Source organism: Micromys minutus (assembly GCF_963924665.1).
Source record: "Micromys minutus genome assembly, chromosome: 1".
In the NCBI taxonomy this organism is placed as follows: domain Eukaryota; kingdom Metazoa; phylum Chordata; class Mammalia; order Rodentia; family Muridae; genus Micromys; species Micromys minutus.
Window position 1 is genome coordinate 250,159,545 of NC_137969.1, and position 22,764 is coordinate 250,182,308.

At 45.0% G+C, this 22,764-nt stretch overlaps 1 protein-coding gene across 2 annotated transcripts; it reads left to right on the top strand.

Annotated features, from left to right (window-relative positions):
- The first annotated feature begins 157 nt into the window (after positions 1-157).
- Positions 158-22,622, top strand: CCNK (cyclin K). Of its 2 annotated transcripts, XM_080939157.1 has the most exons (13): positions 197-276; positions 2,512-2,543; positions 5,653-5,772; positions 6,480-6,727; positions 7,307-7,388; positions 8,959-9,090; positions 13,676-13,781; positions 14,305-14,362; positions 15,011-15,180; positions 15,531-15,796; positions 16,261-16,294; positions 18,625-18,699; positions 21,360-22,622. In XM_080939157.1, exons 4-13 carry the CDS (start codon positions 6,531-6,533, stop codon positions 21,983-21,985), a joined length of 1,746 nt encoding a protein of 581 aa, XP_080795283.1. In that variant the 5' UTR covers positions 197-276; positions 2,512-2,543; positions 5,653-5,772; positions 6,480-6,530; the 3' UTR covers positions 21,986-22,622. The 2 variants fall into 2 exon arrangements, with proteins under 2 accessions (XP_080795282.1, XP_080795283.1); XM_080939156.1 differs by lacking the exon at positions 5,653-5,772 and having other exon boundaries at positions 158-276.
- The last annotated feature ends 142 nt before the right edge of the window (positions 22,623-22,764 follow it).

A 22,764-nucleotide genomic window follows, 5' to 3' on the forward strand; every position in this document is an offset into this window, starting at 1 on the left:
GGGTGTATGCCAGTGGTTCCCCTCCCCCTACGGACCGCAGTCCACAGGGCCGCAGGGTGGTCGGAAAGGTGACTGTAGACTTGTTACTCTTTTTTTTTTTTTTTAAGCTTTACTCTCTTCTAATTGGTTGACAAGCACCTGACTTTCGCCGCCCCTCCAGTCGCTTATTAACGTCTGGAGACGCAGGGTAATGACGTAGTCCCCCGACATTCCATATCCAAGATGGCTGCTGTCAGGAAGGAGAGACGTCGCTAAGGGTTTTGCCTGAGGCGAGGGGTGAGTATCTAGCGGGCCGCGGGCAGCGCCGCCCACCTTCCACGCACCTGGTGGTCCGAGTAGGGTATATTTCAGCTGCCTGGGTTCTCTGGGAGAGTCCGGCTTCCCGGCTTCCATGGCCCTCCTTCTAATTCCTGATGCACGTTGAAATTAGCAGGCGACGCAGCGTTGGAAAGGAGGGAGCTTTGGGAGAGGGTCTACTCTGGGGTGCACCAGTAATGCCTAGAACTGGAAGCCGACCTCGCAGAGGAAAGTGGTTGAGATTTGGGGCATTCCTAGCAGGAGATGAAAGAAATAGGGGGCTTACACGCACATACCCTGTCTCAGACAGACCCGGTCATCCCTACTTGTCTCTGGCTTGTGGATCCCTCTGTTAATTAGGATTGACTTTGGAGAGTGTTCCATGATTCTTGGACCATGGAACAAAGGTAGGGCCAGGAATGAAAAGGGACTTCCTCAGTAAGACTCGTTCTTACCCAAACATCATCCTCTCCTGGGTGATGGGGTTTGGCTCGGTTAGGGGAACTGATCATTATTAGATTGGGAAATACATCTATCTATATGTTACTCTGAAAACGTTTAAACAGTATAGCCTGCACAGCGTATACTTGGAGGTGTTCTTAACTTTGGACTACCAGTAAAAGGCAGCTTTCTATAAGTTATTCAGTATTTAAAATCAGCTACTACTGTTTTTTTTTTTTTTTTAAAGACAAGGTCTTCCTACATAACCCTGGCTGGTGTATAGCTCTCATTGTAAACTATTCTAGCCTCCAGCTCAGAGATTTACTCCTGCCTCTGCCTCCAGAATTCTGGGGTTAAAATTAAAAAGGCATGTGTCATGAATCTTAGCTAAAGACTGGCTTTTTAGGTTTTAAAGACAAACTTCACTCTGAAGTGATATCTTGATATATGTTGTTTAAAGGATAATTGGGCAGTATCTTGCCGTTGTGGCTGTGCATTACTTGTTTTTATGAGTGATTCCATGAAAGTGTAGTGATTTCAAGCCCCGGCTCACATATTTAATCACAGCACTTGGGGGCAGAGACTTGCAGGTCTGTCTGAATTCAAGGCCAGCCTGTTATACAGAGCGAGTTCCAGGACAACCAAGGCTACATGGAGAAGTAGTGTCCCAAAAAGAAAGAGAGAGAAAGAAGTTGTTAATGTTGCCAAAATTTTTGTTTGATAAGTAATTGGTGACAAGTCAGTAATTACCAAAGATAAATAAAATTGGTTTTAGGTTTTGATTTTTTGTTTGTTTGTTTTTGTTTGTGTTTGTTTTTGGTAGAAATTTTTAAACAATAGCTAGTTAGGTTAAGTCTAATTCATATTCTTAAGAGCAGATAAATCATATAGCATTTAGGTTACAGAGTAATTTCATTCAGTGTTGTAACAATTGTTCAGAGCTTTTGAGAAGTACTACAAATACAGTTAATAATGGAGGTCTGTGATAGAGGCTAATCCACATCTAGAATCTTTTAGAGTACAGATCGGTTATCTCTTTGATGTAATGATGTAAGAACTGATTAATGATCAGACTTCAGAAATAAAAAGCTAAGTGATACAGATTACATTTCCTTTTGTTAAAGGGTGGAACCAGGGCTAGAGAGATGACTTGGCAGCTAAGAGTGCTTGCTGTTCTTTCAGAACACATGAGTTTTCTTCCTGAACACCCATGACAGGCAGTTCCTACAACCTATAATCCCAGCCACAGGGAATCCACTTTCCACTACTGGCACCTATACACATGTGATATACACAAACACATATATACATATATAGAGAAAAACTTTAAAAATACATATAAAAAGCAGGTCTGGAGAGACAGCTCTGTAGATAAAGCACTTTCTGTACAAGCACAAAGACCAGAGTTTAGACCTCTAGCACCCATATAAAAAGCTAGGCCTCGTGGTGCACCTCTCACTTGCTGTGCTACGAGACAGGCGGATCCTGCTGCATCACTGGCCAGCCAGCCCATGTACCTAGCACTGTTCTCCGAGTTCCCTGAGAAACCTGTCTCAAAATGTAAGATTGAGGAAGATATGTTTATGCTTCCTCTGGCCTCTATGCCCACACAGGGGATCAGACCCTCACACGTGCATATACCAGAGTTTATTCCACTGTAAATAGAAGGATGCTGAACATAAGTTCATTTGGATTTTGAAGCATATGTGTATCTTAGGATGCATTTGAGTTGATTTGTGTTCATATTACTAACCCAGACTTGTTGATTGACAGGTTGATGTTGGCCTGAGGAAAGATCTTCAGAGGTAAGCTATGGTGTTGTGGTCTTGCGTACTCTGATATTTGAAACAGGAAACAAGTAGCTAAGAACTATGGTTCTTTCTGCTAGAGTAATGCTTCAGAAACTAAGACTCTATACTGGGAGCTGGAGAAATGGCTCAGTGGCTACTCTTCAAGAGGACCCAGGTTCAATTCTTAGCACCTATGTGGTGGCTCACAAATGTCTGTAACTCTAATAATCTCAGCAGATCTGATACCCACTTAGGACTTCCATGGGTACCAGGCAAGCACATGGTACACAGACATACATGCAAACAAAACACCCATACCAAAAATCAAAAACCTTTCTATGGAATGTAGCCATTAAAAGAAAAGAAAAAAAGCGCTTGCTTCTCTTGAAGAATATTAAAGTTTGGTTCCTAGCACCCAAACTCAGGTGGCTCACAACTACCTGTTAACTCCAGCCTTTGACCTCTCCTGGAACCTGCATATGCCCACACACAGACACAATGTAGATTGAGAAAACAGTACCTTAGGCAGAGTCAGCAAGTCAGGCTCTGACTAATGTACTTGCTAACTCTGCATGTTCTTTGCTGTCTCTTTGGCTCCATTAACTTGAAATTCTGTTTCAAAGTGATAAATTCTGAGACCACAAAAACATACGACATGGTTACTACAAAATTTTGAACCATGACTGGATCATAGGTTCATAGCCAACCAACTAACTCATTGAACACCACCCCTCACACTCTCACACATACAGAAGTAAATTTTAAAATTAAATTAAAATATATGATAAAATAATATAAGCCAGGTTTTTGTTTGTTAAAAAAAGCCAGGTATCTGGTGACATGCACCTTTAGTTCCAACACTTGAGAGACAGAGACAAGTAGATCTCTGTGAATTGGAGGCTAGTCTGATCTACATAGTGAGTTCCAAGACAACCAGGGTTGTGTAGAGAGAGCCTAGAAGGAAGAAAAAATTATGTAAGCGATAGTGGTAGACAGTTGTAATCCTAGCACTTGAAAGGCTGAAACAGGAGGATTGTGAGTGCTGGGCCAGCCTGGGCTACAGCTGCGCCAAGATCCTCTTTTAGGAGCTACTTCCACTCTCTTCAACTTTTCCTTTCCATGTTGATTGATTTCTTTCTCCCTTCCCCTCCCTCCTTCCTTTCCTTCTCATTTTCTCTCCCCTCCCTCTTCCTCTTCTCCTTTCCCTCCCCCCACTTCCTCTCCCTTCCCTTGGCCAGTCTGAAGTCCTAAAGGCAAAGCTGAAAGATCAGGGCAGCCCCATGGCTGTCTTTAGGGATGATAAGTAGGAGAGGAATATGGCAAGCTTGGAGGTGGGCAGTGCCTGACTGGCAGTCCGTGGTGTTGCTCGGGCACCTTACTTCTTGATGGTCCCTAGTATGGTCCCTTTGTATGTTAGGATTCCATTTAAGTGGTTTGATTTACAAACCACTGCACTTGTTCACCATGTGTTTGTGTTTCAACAAAGTTTAGGTGTGTTGGATGGCACCTCCTCTGAAGTGCTTTGGTTGTATGTCCCTGTGATTATAATGTAATAAAAATGTCTTGTCCCTAAGAAATAACAGTAATTACTATCCTCCTCTATATTCAGTTCATATTTTGAATTTCCCTAAATATTGAGATTTTCTTTTATAGCTTGATAAAAGCAACATCTTAGCATCTACTTCAGACTTGCACACTGCACTGTTTACTGTGCTCCCTCCTGACATTTGTTTTCTTGTGACATTAACATTTTTAAGAAGCCCAAACCATGTGTCTTTTTTATTTTTGCTTTTTTAGTTTCAGTTTTGTTTTGTTGAGACAAGATCTCTCTATGTTGTCCTAGAATTCGCTATATAGACTAGGCTGGCCTCAAATTCACAGAAATCCTCACTTCTGCCTCCTAAGTGCTGGCATTAAAGGTGTAAGCCAGCCTGCCCAGCCTTCACATCATGTTTCCTGTCAATCACCCCACCTCTTGAGCTACAAGTTTAATCTAAAGGTAGGGTCAGATAGAAGTGGTGCCTGTGGGGGGCAAGGATACAATCTAAGCAGACTGCTGTATTCATTCAGTCCTGTATCCCATCATGCAGTGGACTGTGGCAAGTTCTTGGGAGTTCTGCATTTGAGCATTTTAAGATAGTTCCTTTTTTAATAATTGCTATTATCAGTGCATATGGATCTGTTTTATTTATGGATATAAAGTGTGCTCATGTGTTATTTATTCTTTATTTTACAGTCAACCCTTTTTTAATTTTATTTTTTAAAGATTTATTTATTTTATGTAATAAAATAATGAATACACTGTCGGTCTGTCTAAAGACACACCAGAAAAGGGCATCAGATCCAATTACAGGAGACTGTGAGCCACCATGTGGTTGCTGGGAATTGAACTCAGGACCTTTGGAAGAGCAGTCAGTGCTCTTAACCACTGAGCCATCTCTCCAGCCCCCTTGAAATTTTACTTTTATTGTATTTGTGTATAAATGTTTGCTGCATATATGTCTGAACACCACATGCATGCAGTGCCCAAAGAGGCCAAAAGAGTGCTTTGGATACCTGGCACTGGAATTTCAGCAGTTGTGAACTACCATGTGAGTGCTGGCACTTGAATTCCAGTCTTCTGGAAGAGCCGCTAGTGATCTTAACCACTGAGCTATCTCTCCAGACCCTGTTTTTTTTTTTTTGTTTGTTTTTGTTTTGTTTTTGTTTTTTGTTTTTTTTTTTGTTTTGTTTTTTGTTTTTTTTTTTTAATGTTTATGAGTTGTTCTTGTAAATGACCGTGCCATGAATAATTTTGTACATATGTTTGAATGCTTGGAATAGTATCTTTAGGAAGATTCCTACCAGTGAGACTGCTAGGTTTCAAAGGGAAAATACATGTGTCCTTGTTGGATAATGCCAACTTCCTCTCTGTGATACTTGTACCATTTTGTACTCAGACCAGCAGCTTAGGAGACCATTAACTTCTCCCAGCCTTGCCAGCAGTAAATTGGGAAACTTAGATATTTGCCAGGTCAGGAGGTGAAAGTGGTATTTCAGTAAATTGGTTTCTAGAGTTGGCTTAGCTGTGTTGCTAAGCCAGCAGTCAGTCCCACATTAACATGTATATTATGAACTCAAACAGATGCAGTCTCCAACTGTGTAATTCTTCCTGCTGAGGGAATGATTAGATTCCCTTTAAACAGCCAGGTGCCAGGAGCATAATCCTCTGCTTCCACCAGAAGTGAGACTAACCCTTAAGAAGGTAGGTCTTTAGACATGATGGTAGGTCTCTGGCCTGAGCCTTAAACTGGGTTTTTGCTCACTTGATTTCCCGATTCCACCACCTCATTTGGAACTCTTCTACTGCCAGGGTAGACATGTTGCTTCTGAGCCACTTTACAAGGAATTGACTTGTGGTGGCCTTGGATAAGCACCTGGCTTCCATTTTCTGTCAACATAGTGCTGAGTGGGAAAGAAACAAAGATCTAGAGATGTTTCCTCATGGACCACTTCCGCCCTATTCCCTACAGGCCAGAGATTTGTATAAGTGTGAGTTAAACCATCCTGTGACATTCATGAGCAAAAACAAGTAAAGTAAAAACCTGGAAATCTGACCAGTAGGTGCTAATGGAAGAGATGGGTGATGTGGGAACATAACAGGGTGTCAGACAGGTCCAGGTTGTGCTGCAAAATGGAATCGAAAGCAGCAGCAAGGCTGCGTGGCACTGAGGAAAGGCAGGAAGCAAGTAGCGTATACTTAAGCTTCCTCCACATTTGTGTTTAGTTTTGACCCTGTAGACTTGAGGACGTAGAATGCCGTCCTAAACTACCATTAGCTCAGATTTATCAGAACTGGAGTCAACTAGGATGTGTATCATATGGACTTTGGAGCGGATAAATTTTGCATCTTTAACATTTTTAGGGAGCCCAAACATATGTCTTTTTTATTTATATTCATAATCCTTTTAGGATTGTAACATTCCAGAGGCCCATTGGAGAAGAACAAAGCTACTTCAATAAATGAAGGAGAACAAAGAAAATTCAAGCCCTTCAGTCACATCAGCAAACCTGGACCACACAAAACCATGTTGGTACTGGGATAAGAAGGACTTGGCACATACACCCTCACAACTTGAAGGACTTGATCCAGCTACTGAGGCCCGGTACCGCCGAGAGGGGGCTCGCTTCATCTTTGATGTGGGCACACGTTTGGGGTTGTATCCTGAATCTCTGTGGGATTTGTTATGAATAAACTCTCCATCACCAAGAATTAGATTAGCTACAAGCTGTAGACAATGCAGTCATTCATCTACATTAGCATAGGTCTTAAGTATTGGCTATTCAGGATTCTCTTGTCTCTGGTTTATCATTTAAATGTGTGTTCAGTTTTTGGGCAAATAGTCACCTAAGGAGAAAACCAGTCCTGTTGAGATCAGGGCTCAAGCTGAGCCAGGTAGTGGCACCAGCAGCAGCAGGGACTGCAGTGGTGGTGGCAGTGCCCACACCTTTAATCCCAGCACTCAGGAGGCAGAGGCAGACCCCTCTCTGAGTGTGAAGCCTGGTGGTTTACAGAATGAGTTCCAGGACAGCCAAGGCTACACAGGGAAAAAAAACCGTCTCGGTGGGGGGTAAATCACAGCTCAGGTTCAGTACTCACTCTGACACTGGAATTTAGATATCCTAAGATTTCTGTTTACTAGATGGCTGGGCTTATTGATGTCTGTTTTGTTGCTTTCTGAATTAGCTAAGAACATCTTTGTAGCCATTCCTAGCTAAAGCCTTAACCAGAACGACAGACACTATGACACCCTGGCAACTGGAATCATTTATTTTCACCGATTTTATATGTTTCATTCCTTCAAACAATTCCCAAGATACGTAAGTAAATTTTGACATGCTGCTCTCTCCACTTGCTGGAGATAATAGCCAATTATCTTGTTTTCATCTTATTTTCCAGAAAGTGCTTGTTTTTATGTGTATATGCTATACATGAGCAAATTCCATTTTGAATTGTGTTGTTTCTAATTAACCTTGTTGACATTTTCTTTGTGGGGGGAGTCAGTATGGACAACAGTCTTATTATACTTTATATAACAGTTTACTTGGTTTTTATCTTTCTCAACATAATACTACTTGGGTTTAAATATGACCATAACTGAGTTGTACAGACAGGGCTATGATACTCAAGGGGAATATTAATTATTTCTAGGAAGCAGCCCATGCACGGGAGAGAGTTCTGGGAGAAAGCTAAGTTTCCAGTGCTCAGGGGCTGAGATGGGCTAGGACAACGGTCCAGAAGAAATGGCTTACGCAGATGCAGAGGAGGCATACAGCATAATGACAAGCCAATAGGGAACTCCACTTGGCTTGCAAGGAATACATGCTGTTCTTACAGAGGACCCCATCTCAGTTCCCAGCACCTGTAATTCCAGTTTCAGGAAATATGACTCCCTCTTCTGCCTTCCAAGGGCACCTGCATTCACATGTTGTACATACAGACTTGCAGGCAAAATACTGATACATGTAAAAAAAAGGCCCTGGGTAGAAAGGTGAGCTGAGTCAGACCTTTAGTACCTGAGTAAGCTTCTAATACCCGTTTTCCTCCATGGCCTGTGAGGTTCTTAAAGGACAGGGTCAGTGTCAACTTTAGCCATTATCAGAGTGCAATTAGAATTGTATGACCACTGTGCTATGTGGACTTAAAGAGACGCAGAAGCAACTGGAAGACTCTGGCTTGGTTCTTTGTTGCTGTAACAGAAAACTTTAGACTAGGTAATTATAACAGAAACATAATTCCTGTCAGTCCTGGAAGTTAGAAGTTCGAGGCACTGTCTGATGGAGTGTTTGATAAGAGCCCGTTCTTCATAGGAAGTGTGCCTTCTTGTGTCCTTCTGTAGTGGTAGGGAAGTGTAGACTCCTTCAGGCCTCTTTCAGAAGACAGTAGTCCTCCCTTTCTGGGGATTAGTTTCAGTATGTAACTTGGGGGACAGAGCAGGGTTCACACATTAGGTCATAGCAGGGAGGACAGGAAGTATGGACTAATAGATTGGACTTGCTGTTTGTAGAGCAGGAGGAAGAGGAACTTGATCCCAGGACTTTATTTCTTTGGCTCTTTTCTTTGTTTTATGACAGTCAGTAACCTTAGAGAAATCATTTTTCTTCATTTTGTTGCAGGCCAGGACTCAAACCTAGGGTGTCATGCATGCTGGGCAAGTGCTAAAATGAAGCATATGAATGCCCCACAACTGAAGACTGAATTTTAACTGGTTTACAGAGCCACTCATTTTAGGGATGTAACATGTCTCTCAGTCCCTCAGGCTTTTAGGATATTTGCAACTGAACTTAGGATAGGAGACTGCAGCCTGGCTAGCTATAAAGGTCAAAACATTCTTGTGTTGTCCCCATGGGTTCTCCGCTAACTAGTTAAGAACATTTATTCTTCTTTTAGGTCACAGGAGCTTGTTGTCTCTTTCTGGCTGGGAAAGTAGAGGAAACGCCAAAAAAGTGTAAAGATATCATCAAAACAGCTCGTAGTTTATTAAATGATGTCCAGTTCGGCCAGTTTGGAGATGACCCAAAGGTAAGAACCCTATCTCCTGCTTTCAGATCTTACCGCCTGGAGTGCTAGCAAGGGCTCTACTGTGCCTGCTGGTTCTTGGGTTTCTGAGAGGGGGCCTTAGGGAAAAGCCTCCCTGACTTTGTAAGGGGAGGTCTTATGGCCTAGGCTTGCCCAAGTATTCCTGATGTGCTGGACAGCGCCCGAGGGAACGGCAGCACATCCCTACATTCGGCTGACTCCCATTCCCAGCTGGCTTGTTTCTGGCTCAAGACGAGCACTGTTGCATTTGCTTCTTTGTTCATTTTCTATTTGTTTCACATGAATGCCTGTAGAGGTCAGAAGACAACTTGAGAGAGTTGGTTCTCTCCATCCATTACTGGAATACTGGAATTCAGACCCAGATGGTCCGGCTTAAAAGCAGAACCTTAACCTGCTGAGTCTGATCACTCTGTCTTTGCTTCTTAAGAAACTGGAAGAAACCATGTTTGACAGTTTTAGCTCTCCACAGACTGGTACTGGTCAAACTCTTTGTCTTGGCCTCTCCTAGCTCTGCCAGTTTCAGTAAGTGATGTTACGATAACTACATGTTTTTATTGAATAACAGTGCCACTTCCGGGATAGGCAGCAGTTTTCCTCTCCCTCCACCCCCACCTAATGCCCCTGTCTAACCCTCACAGCACTTGCTAGTCACCTTCACAACGTTACCGTTAAGTTACTTGAAATGACTTTTTCCCAAAGTGTTCTGGTCTTGTTTTTTAATTAGAACCAGGGTCTGGCCATGCATGATCTTAAACCCCTGATCTTCCAGCTTCAGTCTACCTGCCAGGTGCTGGAATTATAGGCACGAACCACAATGGCCAGCCAGAGGTTTATTTTTTTAGATCAATTTTAGCCAAATCAAGAGAGTGTACCAAGAGTTAGTATGTGCCTTCCTTACAACATACAGGTTCTCCTGCTGTCAGCACTGACAGGGTGCAAGTTTTATTAGAGTTGACACATCCTCACTACCCAGTCCTGTATTCAAGGTTCAAGCGTTGGTTTTATAGGTATCCACTATCAGAGTGTGGTACTGTATACTTGCTTGGTCCTGAAAACCCTTTGTGCAAGTTTAATTTTTTGTTCATTGCATAGACTTTTACCAAATAATCATGCCGATGACCCTTTCCCTCCTCAGACAGAGACTGTTTGTCTAGTCAAAGATATTGATGATGCTTATTGAATAAAGGACAAATTAATGCTAAAGGAGAAATTCAAAACATTAATTCAAACAAGGCTAGAGCTTCAATGCTTGATACCTTTCATGGTCTTTTTTTCCAAGTTGTGTGTATTTATTGGAGTAGGGTGAGGATCAGGCGAGTACCACAGTGTGCATGTAGATGCCAGTTAAACTCAGGTTGTTGGGCTTCATAGCAAGCACCCTCACCCACTGAGCTATCTCATAACAACTGTCTTTTCTCAAAAGAACAAGGGTCCAGAATACTTGTGTGCATATTGTGGCTGTGACTAACGCTAACGCTTGTAAGGGTTGTCACTGTGGGTCATTCTGACCCCAAATTTAATTATATATACTTCCTTGTGTATAAACATTTGAACCTAATTGAAGCTTACATTAACAAGAATCAGAAATGCAGTTTTATTTTTTAAAGAATATGTCCATGAATAATGTTTTCCATGTCCATGGATTTCTGGTTTCTACAGAATGAGATTTTATGTTCTTGATTTGATCAGCCATGCTAGACCTGTGCTTATGCCAAGCCTTTTCTACAGAGCATGCGATCCTTGTAACTAAGATGGGCTAGGGATAGGAAGTCACACAGATCTTGGACCACTTTGAGGCAAAAGACTCATGAACAGCAGCTAGTGTGTACTGTTCTGGGGTGCTTTAGAGAGGAGCTCCCCTTTACCCTCAGTACCATAAATAGGAAAAGGGCCAAGTGAGCAGTGTGGCCTCTTCATGTCTGTCAGAGATGTCATGGGAGACATTTTCCCTGGGCAGATTTGAAGCAATTATTTTGGCAGTATAAGTATTCAAGAAAAATGAAAGAGTGAGCAGGCAGACTTCCTATACTAGCTTTGCTTTAACTTCTTTTCCCAGCAATACTGACTTTCTCCATATTCCGTAGGATGCTCGTTTCAACCTTTATTTTAAGCACTAGACATAAAACACTTTGCAAAATAGGGTCTTGTCTTTGCTGTAGTAGATTGTACAATGGACTGGCAGGCTAGATTTTAATCCACAATCATTTACCTAATCATGGGCTGTGGTACATGCTATAAAAGGTCATTAGAAGATGCTATGAGGGCTGTCTACCCATAGGCACAGACAAACAATAGCTGAGGAAAGCTTCCCAAAAGAATGGTGTCTACAGACAACCTGTAATTACCTCATTAAGTGAGTATCTGAAACACATAGAGTGGAGCTGGGGCTGCCTGTTCCATTAGACCATAGCCCAGAAGCCATTGGCATACTTGGTAAAGGTGATTTAGAGGCTATGCTGATGCCACTGGAAAATAAGCACTGATGATACTAATAGACAAGAAAAGGAGGTTTTACTACAGTATGTAAGTTCCTAAAACATTAGGAAGCTTGCATGAGAAAACACTGGGAAACTAGGGTAGAAAATGGCAGATTTGCCATGTGATGGGGAATACTAAAAGCAGAGGCAGCTTCTCATTCTGTGACATAATGCTCCAGGGTGACAACCACACACCTGTCTCATCTCCCCAGAGTTCATGTATTTGGGGAATAGTTAGTGATGGGAGATTTTTCAGCCCTCTACAAAGCTCTTACATCTGCCAAACAGGCTTCCTCTCTAATCCCACAGACCTGCCAGTGCTAGGCATCATCAGGCTATATGATGGCCGACTTGAGGAAGTGGTTGTGTAAGGACACTTGCTGAGTAGAGCACAAAGAATGGAGACTCTATGCACAGCAGTACAACTCTGTAAGAGTGAGTCTTATAGAAAACAGAACACCTGAAACTAGAGCAAGATGCTCACAGCAGATTCTTTAAATTGGGGAAGTCTCCTGGAACTTTCCCTTAGATGTGATACAACAGGAGAGAGCTTGGTGAACAGAGAAAGAGTTAAGGTGGCATTTCAAATAGAGTGCTCACATTCAGATAGAGTGCTCACATTCAGACAGAGTGCTCACATTCAGAGTGCTCACCATCCAGATAGAGTGCTCACATTCAGACAGAGTGCTCACCATCCAGATAGAGTGCTCACATTCAGACAGAGTGCTCACATTCAGACAGAGTGCTCACCATCCAGATAGAGTGCTCACATTCAGATAGAGTGCTCACATTCAGATAGAGTGCTCACATTCAGATAGAGTTCTCACCATCCAGATAGAGTGCTCACATTCAGATAGAGTGCTCACATTCAGACAGAGTGCTCACATTCAGACAGAGTGCTCACAGTCAGACAGTGCTCACATTCAGACAGAGTGCTCACATTCAGATAGAGTGCTCACATTCAGACAGAGTGCTCACATTCAGAGTGCTCACATTCAGATAGAGTGCTCACATTCAGACAGAGTGCTCACATTCAGATAGAGTTACTCACATTTAGATAGAGTGCTCACATTCAGACAGAGTGCTCACATTCAGACAGAGTGCTCACCATCCAGATAAGAGTGCTCACATTTCAGATAGAGTACTCACCATTCAGATAGAGTGCTCACCATTCAGAGTGGTTTAGGAATGAGTAGATCTTGGCAATGTAAAGGCCTGTGCGCACAGTGTGGCCCCTGAGGTGTGAAGCCACTTGTTTCCTCTCACAGTGGCATCCAGAGAAAGTCCTGGGGGGAATTGCATGTTTTTAATGATCTATGGTTGAGCTGGCAGAGAGGGTCACACCTACAGTGGGAGGCTGACAGAAGAGATCACTGTTGGAGACCAGCCTGGCTACAAAGTGAGTTCCAAGTCAGCCTGAGCTAGTGTGAGACCCTGCCTCAAAAATCCCAAACAAGGGCTGGAGAGATGGCTCAGCAGTTAAGAAGCACTGACTGATCTTCTAGATGTCCTGAGTTCAATTCCCAGCAACCACATGGTGGCTCACAACCATCTGTAATGGGATCTGATGCCCTCTTCTGGTGTGTCTGAAGACAGCAACAGTGTGCTTATATGTATAAAGTAAATAAATATTTTTTTAAAAAATCCCAAACAAAAGTGGAACAGCTGAGAAAGCTTGGTGTGTAAGGGTGCTTATTGTGCAAGTCTAAAGACCTAAACTCATCCCCAAAACCTATATAAAGATGATACACAGAGCCAAGTGCTTGTTCTCTGATCTCCAGACACCATGGCATACACTCAAATCATGATATAATATACTCAATAAATTTTAAAACATAAAAATTTAAAGGTCTGGCTTTCAAAAGTGGCTTGTGTATTTGCCATAATAATGCCTCTAAAGGGTTTTGCTTCTTGTTTTTGTTTGTTTGTTTGTCTATGACTATTTTGTGTACCTGTTTCTGGGTGTCTTAGATAGTGCTGTGGGCCATGTGACAGAGTGGAATTGGGAGGAGCAAAGGACGCCTGCTAAAGTAGAGCTAAGAGCAGAGACCTGAGGTCATGTCAGTTCTTCCAACACTTGCTGTTCACAGGAAGAAGTCATGGTGCTGGAGAGGATCTTACTGCAGACCATAAAGTTTGATTTACAAGTAGAGCATCCGTACCAGTTCCTGCTCAAATATGCAAAGCAGCTCAAAGGTGATGAGGTGGGAGCGGGGTGGGTGTTACGTTGTTGTTTGTGGTGCTGGAACCCAGAACTTTTCCTTTGTCGAATAAGTGCCATAAAAACTTGCCATTCTGAAATCAAGTCTTTTCATTTAACAGTACTTGGGTTGTTTCTCAAGAGAAAGTTCTGTGTATCATGTGCCCAGGCTATGGCTCAGACAGTTCAGTAATGGAGCTGTTAATGCTTTTTTTTTATGCAGAAAGGTTCTGTCATCCCGTTGCCAAGTGATAGGAGACAGGGAAATGAGTCAGGATTTTAAATAGACTAATAAAATTAGCCTTGGAGCCACATTTCCCATAAATGGTGGTTCAGGGTAGGTCATGTAAAGAGTGCCAAGAGGTAGGATGTGAGCCTGTGGCATTTGATGTCATTTTCTGTACAAAAACTCTTTGCTGTGCAGACATACAATAGATTTTTAGTAACTACTTGTCACTTCCTGTGAATGATATTTTCTACTATTCCCATTAATTTGCCCTTTTTCTCCCCTATTTCTAGGTGATAAAAACAAAATTCAGAAGTTGGTTCAAATGGCTTGGACATTTGTAAATGACAGGTATATGTGTTCAGATGTTGCTTGAATTGATGATTTAAATGACTCAAGTTTATGGACCATTTAGTCCAAACCTCTCATCTCTAATAGAAGACACTGACTTGCCCAGAGCTGGCTTAAGGCCACCCACATGGGTTTCTCTTAGTGACGTGAGGGGAAATGAAGACTACGTAATGAGCAGAGGCTGGACAGCTCAGGACTGTTTGTTTCTTGTGATCAGAGCTTTAAATGTCCTTAGTGAGTCGTGACTGAAGTCACTAACAGTTGAACTCCATGGCCTGCAGAGAAGCATCTAGAATCTGACTTACAGACTGCTGGAGCAGCCATGCAGGTTCATCTGCGGACAGAGCTCTGTCTGGGTTCTCAGCAGCTAGAGAGAGGACGTGGCCTGTTCCCTGTCATGTTGTGCAGCAGCTTCTAAAATGTGCTGCAGCTCTTCTCTTTAGAAAGCAAGTCGGTAACTATGGCTTACAGCAGCTCATTTGGGTATTTAAAAACTTCCTTTTTAAATATGCAATACATTTGGTTCTTCTAGGTAACTAAGCAAACTGACTAGTTGCTAAATATGACATGTAGTTTCTGTGTGTTGTTTTGGTCATGGATGTTAGCTATCACAATCCAAACAGTCATTTTCTTTCCCTGTTGATCCAGCCTCTGCACCACCCTGTCACTGCAGTGGGAGCCAGAGATCATAGCTGTCGCAGTAATGTATCTTGCGGGACGTTTGTGCAAATTTGAAATACAAGAGTGGACCTCCAAACCCATGTACAGGAGATGGTGGGAACAGTTTGTTCAAGATGTTCCTGTGGATGTTCTGGAAGGTACCTGGCATGCCGAGCTTCCTTTTAAGAATGTTGGTGTCTAGTTGATTTTTCCCTGTGGAAAGCCTTAAGAGTGGATTTTTCCCAGACCGGCTTCTGTCCTGGCTTTTCAGTAGCATCATTATGTTATCTAATATGATTTTCCTTTGTCTACACTTGGAGCTTAATGAACTAAAAATAGAGCCCTGTTTTATACACAGCAAAGACTGGGTGAATGTTCAAAATGTTGAAAGTCCAAATCCAATTGCTGCCTATTAGTTCTTGTAAGAATCAGGTGATTCTTTTGTTCACTAGGTCAAATTTGGTTTAAAATGTTGATTTGTGGTAAATATAATGTTGCTGTCATTTAGACATCTGCCACCAAATCCTGGACCTTTATTCACAAGGGAAACAGCAGATGCCTCACCACACCCCTCATCAGCTGCAGCAGCCCCCATCTCTTCAGCCCACACCACAAGTGCCCCAGGTGCCGCAGTCACAACCTTCTCAAGGCTCTGAAGCAGCCCAGCCTCAGCAGAAGGACTCCCAGCAGTCAGCCCAGCAGCAACAGCAGCAACAGCAGCCCAAGAAACCATCCCCTCAGCCCAGTCCTCCCCGACAGGCCAAGCGCGCCGTGGTGAGTGGGTTGCCAGCATTACACTTTGACAGTAGTAAAGTTCTATGAACGCCCAAAGAAAGAGGTGAATCCACCAAAATTTAGTCAGACTGTCCATCCAGGAGCCAGGTTAACTAGGAGGACACTGCCCTTCTGCTGCAGTTTCCCTGCCTCTCTTACCACAGTGACCTCTGAACCCTGTTGGGACCTGCCTGGTCTTGTGTGTGGCCTGGAGTACTTGTAAAGTTGGTGGTGGAGCGCCATTTTCTGCATGGCAGCAGTCTGACCAGGGAAGGGGGCCATTTGTTCCAGAGCCCCCACCCGAAGGCTCCCAGGCTTCACATTTGCCAAGGACCTAAAGGCTTCTGGGGATGGGAGGGAGCAGGGGCCACGGTGTGCCTTTTTTGGGTGCCATGCTCTGCCGCTGTGGCTGGTCTCCTTCACCCACACTCCTCCGCTCACAGCTGTGCTTCCTTTCCTAACAGGTGGTTTCTCCCAAGGAAGAGAACAAAGCCACAGGTAAGCAGTCTTCAATTTCACCTGTCTCTGCAAACTTTGAGATGCAGATCAGCCTTAACTTTAGAGCCCATGACTACCTTTGTCTCCCAGCAAGGGTGCTGTTGTCTCTGCTCCTCACCAGACTGTATTTTTAGATTGTATTTTGACAAAAGGTGTCAGCAAGTGGAGATATTGCTGGCAGTAAAAGTGTGCTTAGAAATACCTGTGCACGTGTAGTCACGAGGGAGTGACTTTTGCAAAGCTGTTTATCATGAGAAATGAATTAAGTCCATCCTAGAAGACAGGAGTAAAGAGCCAGAGAGCCTGTGGGCATTAGAGGACACAGGCTGCTGCCTCACATTCTAGCTACTTAAGAAAGCCGAAGCACTTTTTAATGTTGGTGGCCTTGGTTTTTCACAAGTTACTTAATATGCTTTAATACTGGTAATGAGCAGGAAGTAGAATTTGAAGGACTCCAGAACCGGAAATGAGAACCATTTGTCTGTGTCAGTCTCCTGAGCTCTGGAGAGTCACGGTGCATCTTCACTTGTTTCTGTTGCTTATTTGAGATTCCACTGAATTATTCATAAAACCGTTGTGAGATCTTCAAGTTAATGTTGTATTTTTCTCAGCCTCTCTGGGAGAATGATGAGTTCAGTATGGGTGAATGAATTTTGGCTCCAGTAAGAGGCATTGAGTATATAAGAAACTGTGGGGCTGTGATCCATGTCACGTGGGGTGTGCAGTCAAGATGAGCAGATGTGGTTTTGTGAGACAGAGAAGCTGCCCCCACGGTGACCTTGAAGGAAGGACCTGCGTCTGAGCAGCCAGAGCACTGAGCTGGAACACAGGGAACACAGAACTGAGTGGGCCCGACAGGCAGACGCATCTCAGTGTACAAAGACAGCTCCCTCACAAAGGGTTCAAAGTAGAGTTATGAATGGATAAATGGTTAGGGATGGAAAGAGACTTGATACACCTTGACAGTGGCCATCAGAACAGACCGTGGACATCTGGGATGTGCTATACAGCTTGTCACAGCAGCCACTGAGGCCAGGCCAGCCCTTGGGCTGTCATCCTAGGAATTGTTAGCATAAAATCAGCAGATTTTCAAGGCTTTTGTTGGTTATTTCCGCTTTTGCTTTTTGTTGTTTTGTTTTGAGACAGGTCTCACTAGGTAGCCCTACCTGACCTAAGCCTCACTGTGTAGACCAGGCTAGCATAGATCTCACAGAGGTCCACCTGCCTCTGCCTCCCAAGTGCAGTAAGAGAGAAGAACATAGAGTTATGCGTAGAATTTTATATGGAGTACATGTTGAAATAAAGTGTTATGTCGTGATAAATGAGATAGTGTAGCCTGTACATTTTCACTTGGTAGCTAGAGTGGTGTGTGGCTGTCATATAGGTATGCGGCAGCTGTCATGGAGACAGCTTTAGTTGTCCTGGCTGTAGGAAGAGGAAGATGGGAGTGATGCCAGTTAGCAGATTTGAGATGAGATCAAGAAAGACACTGACTTGAGGGTCCGGGGTCTCAGTAGGTAGTCAGGGCTGTGGTTCTAGTGGAGAGCTGGGCCTAGAAGTTTAGTTAGTTGTGCAAGCTGAGTCTATTATCCCAGCCCTCTGGAGGTCCTGTCTGAGGACCCTGAGCTCAAAAGGCCATCCTGGGGCTGCATAGTGATACCATGTCTAAAGTCAAGGGAAGAGTGCACCTGTACCGCAGAGAGGGTCCCTGGCCTGAGAAAGGAGAGGCTGGAGTGAAGGCCAGAATCCAGCCAGTGTTGGAGACCTGTGAAAGTGATCAACAATGTGGGAAGGAAACCAAGAGAAGGGCCAAAGCCAAGCTGCTCTATAGTTTCAGGACAGAAGCCCCACTGAAACATACAGGATGGAGCTTAAGGTCACCATGAGCTTCCTGCCTGCTTAAGGTCTGGTGACCTGGCATTTGTGGGAGCTAGTGGTACAGTATCTGCCTAAGGCTATGCACCTGGATTGGTGCTGTCCAACCTGTGAGTTCTTCCCCTACCCACGGGCCTGGAGATCTCCCCGTCCCAGTGCCAACAGACAGCAGCTGGTGACTTGATGCTGCAGTGTGGGGCTTGCCTGCATTCTGAGCCCTTACTGCCATTCAAGTTGTTGAAGAACTTGTGACAGAATGCAGTGTGCTGACAAAGCAGTTGGCTGACCTTGTCTGTTGGGGAGGTGTCTACGGGCTGTGCTGTAAGTCTTAGCAGGATTGGTGCGATCATGGTGGCTCTGCTCCTGCTCCTGTGATGTCTGGCTTGTGTCTGCTCTTTTTCTGTTCAGTTATATGAGAGGGTCTAAGTGACTTTTTAATCCCCCTTTCCTTTTAGAGCCACCACCACCACCTAAAATTCCCAAACTTGAGGCTACTCACCCACCATTGCCTCCAGCACACCCACCTCCAGGTATGTGCCTACTGACACTGCTTGCCCCAGGGCCTTTGGGACCATCTACTGGAGTGATGACTTGGAGGGTTCTGCAGAGTAGCTGTATAAAGGAGCCTTTAAAACTGCTAGTTTCACAAACTAGGTATGTTTAGGAGATGACGGGAACTTGCTGCGTCAGCACACCCTGACCAGCTGTGTCCAGAAAGACTGAGTTGCATGAGGTAATTGAATTTTAGAGAAAACATAAGTGCTGAAAAATGCTTATCCTGACCTGGACAGAGTTGCTCTTAGGCTGCAGTCTCTTACCTGCTTCCTGTTGGTGGGATGTCTTAGGGTGTGTTATAAAGAATGAGCAATTGTTCAGAGTCACTGGAGAGTAACGTGAAGTATCTAGAGTTCTCTGCAGTCCATGAGACTGGGAGACTTCCCAGACAGCTTTCTTTACCTGTCTTCCCTTCAGAAACCGGCTTGGGAGAGCTGGTGTGTTCCAGGGGCTCTGCACCATGACAGTTGGGTATACTGACAGGAGGTTGGTGCACATGACTAGTTCCAGCTACGGAGCGCATATATATCTATAGCATACAGCTGCTGAGGAGCCTTCTCTGTCCACACACAATGACAGAAGCTTAAGTTCTGTGAGGATAGAGGTAATGTGGTCTACATGGAGCACAATCCCAGGTCCCCATTTTAAAAGGCACAGCATCTCACTGAGTGGTCTACAATGCTGTGCTTAGCTTGAGTGGGATGTGGCACATGTAGGGAGCCCAGTGTAGTCAGCAAGTTGTTCCTGCCTGTGCTCAAGGCAAGACAAGCTCCTATAGGTACCTCAGGTTTTGTCCCTACCCTTGCAGAGCACAAGAATTCCCACTCAGTTGCCCTAGGACATTGGCAGTACCTGGGAGCCAGATCCGCTCCAGAAGGGCCTGGTTGGAAAAAAGTGTTTCCTGGCAACCATTGCTCTTCTGCAGGGAGATGTGGCAGCAAAGAGATGAGTGGGCTAGGCTTTGGGCACTCCCTCAGACAGGGTTCTTGGGATTCTGTGGGAGCTGTCTCTGTAAGATTAGAGGAGTCAGTGGTAGAGAGAAGCAGAGCTCTATGACCTAGAGAAACAGTAAAGTCAACAGTCAGGTTTAGGGGACATTGGGAGCCTTGTGTGGCTGCATCAGACACGGTGACACACCTGCCCCAGCACAGTACACGGGCAAGTACTCTGAGAACTGGATAAGCAAAGCTGAGGATTACGGTACTTAGGGTGTTTGTTTGTTTCATTTGGGAGTGGGGTTGTTTTTGTTTTTCTTGAAATAGGGTCTTCTGTGTAGCCTAGGCTAGTCTCGAATCACAATCCTTCTCGTCAGTTTCTCATACTCTTTGGATCACAGATAGGCATCACCTATACCTGATCCAGCGGCCATGTTCTTATAGCTGGATAAGCATATTCCCAACCCAGGTGGTTATGGAGTGACATGGGAGCAATTGAAGGAGGAGGGTGGCTGCAGGCCCTCTGGCATATCTGTTGCCAAGCCAAAATTCAATTTACCTTCAACTTGGTGAGAACAGGGTATAGCAGGCAGCAGTTCTAGCCATGTGAAAAGCAGTGTTCCCTGGTGCTTGGGCAGGGCCCTTCACTGTCCAGTGCCCACCTGCCCAGTCTTTCACACAGGGCTCCTCGAGGAGCTAGAAACTTCTTAACTACCTCCCTTCCCTTTAGGAGGTGTCTGTAGCCAGCAGGTTTCTCCTGCGATTGGTGTTCCTTCTGAACAGCCTTGTGAAGGGACACTGTTTTATGTATATAGGTGCTTTGTTTGAATGTGTGTGTGTGCAACACATACATACATGCCTGGTTCCCATAGAGGTTAGAATAGGCATTGGATTCCCTGGGACAGACAGTTGTGAGCTACTGTGGGATGCTGGAAACTGGATCCTCTGCAAGAGCAACAAGTGCTCCTAACTCCTAAGCCATTGTTGCAGCCCAGGACACAGTTTTTGAGTGCATGTGTGATAGCGATTAGGGCAAGAGGGTTCTGGGATCATTTTCCAGAGGCCTAACCATGATCACAAGCCAAAGCCTACAATGAGGTTTGAGGGGAGTAGAACCTTCAGTTACGAGACATGGGTAGATGTGTGGTCTGTTGTGGACACAGGTCTCAGAAGTGCTGCTGCTCCTCTGGATCTGAAGTGACAGTGGGCTGGATCTTTCTCCTTTTAGTAGAGACAGAAAGGTCACTTTTGTGGAGTGCTGGTTTCTGTTTGACTTTTATGTCATCTGTCATTTGACATGCTCAGGCTTTAGGAGTGGAGACTGGTCGAAAGTCCCCACCTGTCTGTGCTAGGAGCGATGAACTGGGCTGAGCCTGCCTATGCTTTGTGTGCCCGGTATAGTGTGCGAGAGGACCCAGCATCACTGGGACAGTATAGAAGGCCTATTGGATGGGTCACAGGCAGGAACTACTGGCCTCTAGACTTATTGGGCCACAGAGGTGGTAGCCATTCCTCGCTCGACTGTAACATGGCCTTGGGAGGTAGCAGTACCTGACCCAGTGCCCATGAATAGTTAAGCTGCCAGGGGTAACTAAAAGCTGCTTGGTCCTCTTGGTACTAGGGCTTCCTACTCGAAAGCAGTTTGGGCAGCAACTGTACCCATTCATCCAGCTGAGCATTGACATCTCTTTCTTCTACAGACCGGAAGCCTCCCCTCGCTCCTGCCTTAGGTGAGGCTGAAGCAACTGGTCCTGTGGAAACAAGTGACCTCCCCAAAGTCCAGATTCCTCCCCCAGCCCACCCGGCCCCTGTGCACCAGCCTCCACCATTGCCACATCGGCCTCCACCCCCGCCACCCTCCAGCTACATGACTGGGATGTCTACCACCAGCTCCTACATGTCAGGAGAGGGATACCAGAGCCTGCAGTCCATGATGAAGACAGAGGGGCCCTCCTATGGGGCCCTGCCCCCAGCCTATGGCCCACCTGCTCACCTAACCTACCATCCCCATGTCTACCCCCCTAACCCACCTCCACCTCCTGTTCCTCCACCCCCAGCCTCCTTCCCTCCACCCGCCATTCCTCCCCCTACCCCAGGATATCCTCCCCCTCCCCCTACCTACAATCCCAATTTCCCACCGCCACCCCCACGCCTGCCCCCAGCTCATGCAGTCCCTCCTCATCCTCCTCCAGGCTTGGGTTTGCCACCAGCCAGCTACCCACCTCCAGCTGTCCCTCCTGGTGGGCAACCCCCTGTTCCCCCACCCATCCCCCCACCTGGCATGCCTCCTGTTGGGGGACTAGGACGGGCAGCCTGGATGAGATAGCGATGCCTTTTCTCCTTTTTTTCCTTTAACAGTTGTTTTTCAACCAACTTGAACAGTAGATTGAGGGGCGGTAGCAGGGTACCTTGTATATGCTAGACAGTTGCAGTGTGGGAGGGCTGGGCCCAGGGTTGAACCTTGTACCCTGGGCAGTGCCTGTTGTTATCACATCCAGTCTGAGCTGCACTGTGTCCTGCACTGGGTTACTTTGTACTTGTGAGGATGTTAAGTAGCCACATTGGCTCAGTTAATAGCTTCAGTAAGGGGTGACTAGCCCTCTAGAAATCAGTGCCTAACTTTCCTGGGAACTAACTTTGGTATCCATGTCCTCCTGTCTGCAGTCCAGCTGCTGTCCTTCCATTCTTTGGCTTCTCTCTGTGGCCCCTAGTAGGTGAGGTGAGTCCTCACGTAGATTGTAACTCTGCCCTCTGACATCATCTGGGGGGGTTGCCAGGTGGCTGTCTCCTTCCCTCCAGGGAGAAAGGAGGTGTGTACTTGGAAAATAATGTATGTTTACATCTCTTTGCAAAGTCTTGTACATAGAGAGATATTTTTTAAAGCGTGAATGTAACAACATACTGTGAATTCCATCTTGGTTACAAATGAGAATCCTTCAGTCAGTTACCCAAATAAACTCAGTTCTGAAACTACCCTGTTCGTGTGTGACCTGAGAAGAGCCTCGGTCTCTCTGTCCAATGCTGCGCCTCCTTTGGAGGAATAGGTGTTCTGGGCTACACAAGAGAAACCGTCCTGTTCCTGGCCTGAGAGTGACCATAACAGTC

Coding starts and splice junctions, on each gene's coding strand:
- CCNK (XM_080939156.1), top strand. CDS start 6,531: ATGAAGGAGAACAAAGAAAATTCAAGCCCTTCAGTCACATCAGCAAAC. Junction 6,728..7,306: donor GTGGGCACACGTTTGGGGTT/GTATCCTGAATC, acceptor CCAGAACGACAG/ACACTATGACACCCTGGCAA. Junction 14,363..15,010: donor TGGACATTTGTAAATGACAG/GTATATGTGTTC, acceptor CTGTTGATCCAG/CCTCTGCACCACCCTGTCAC.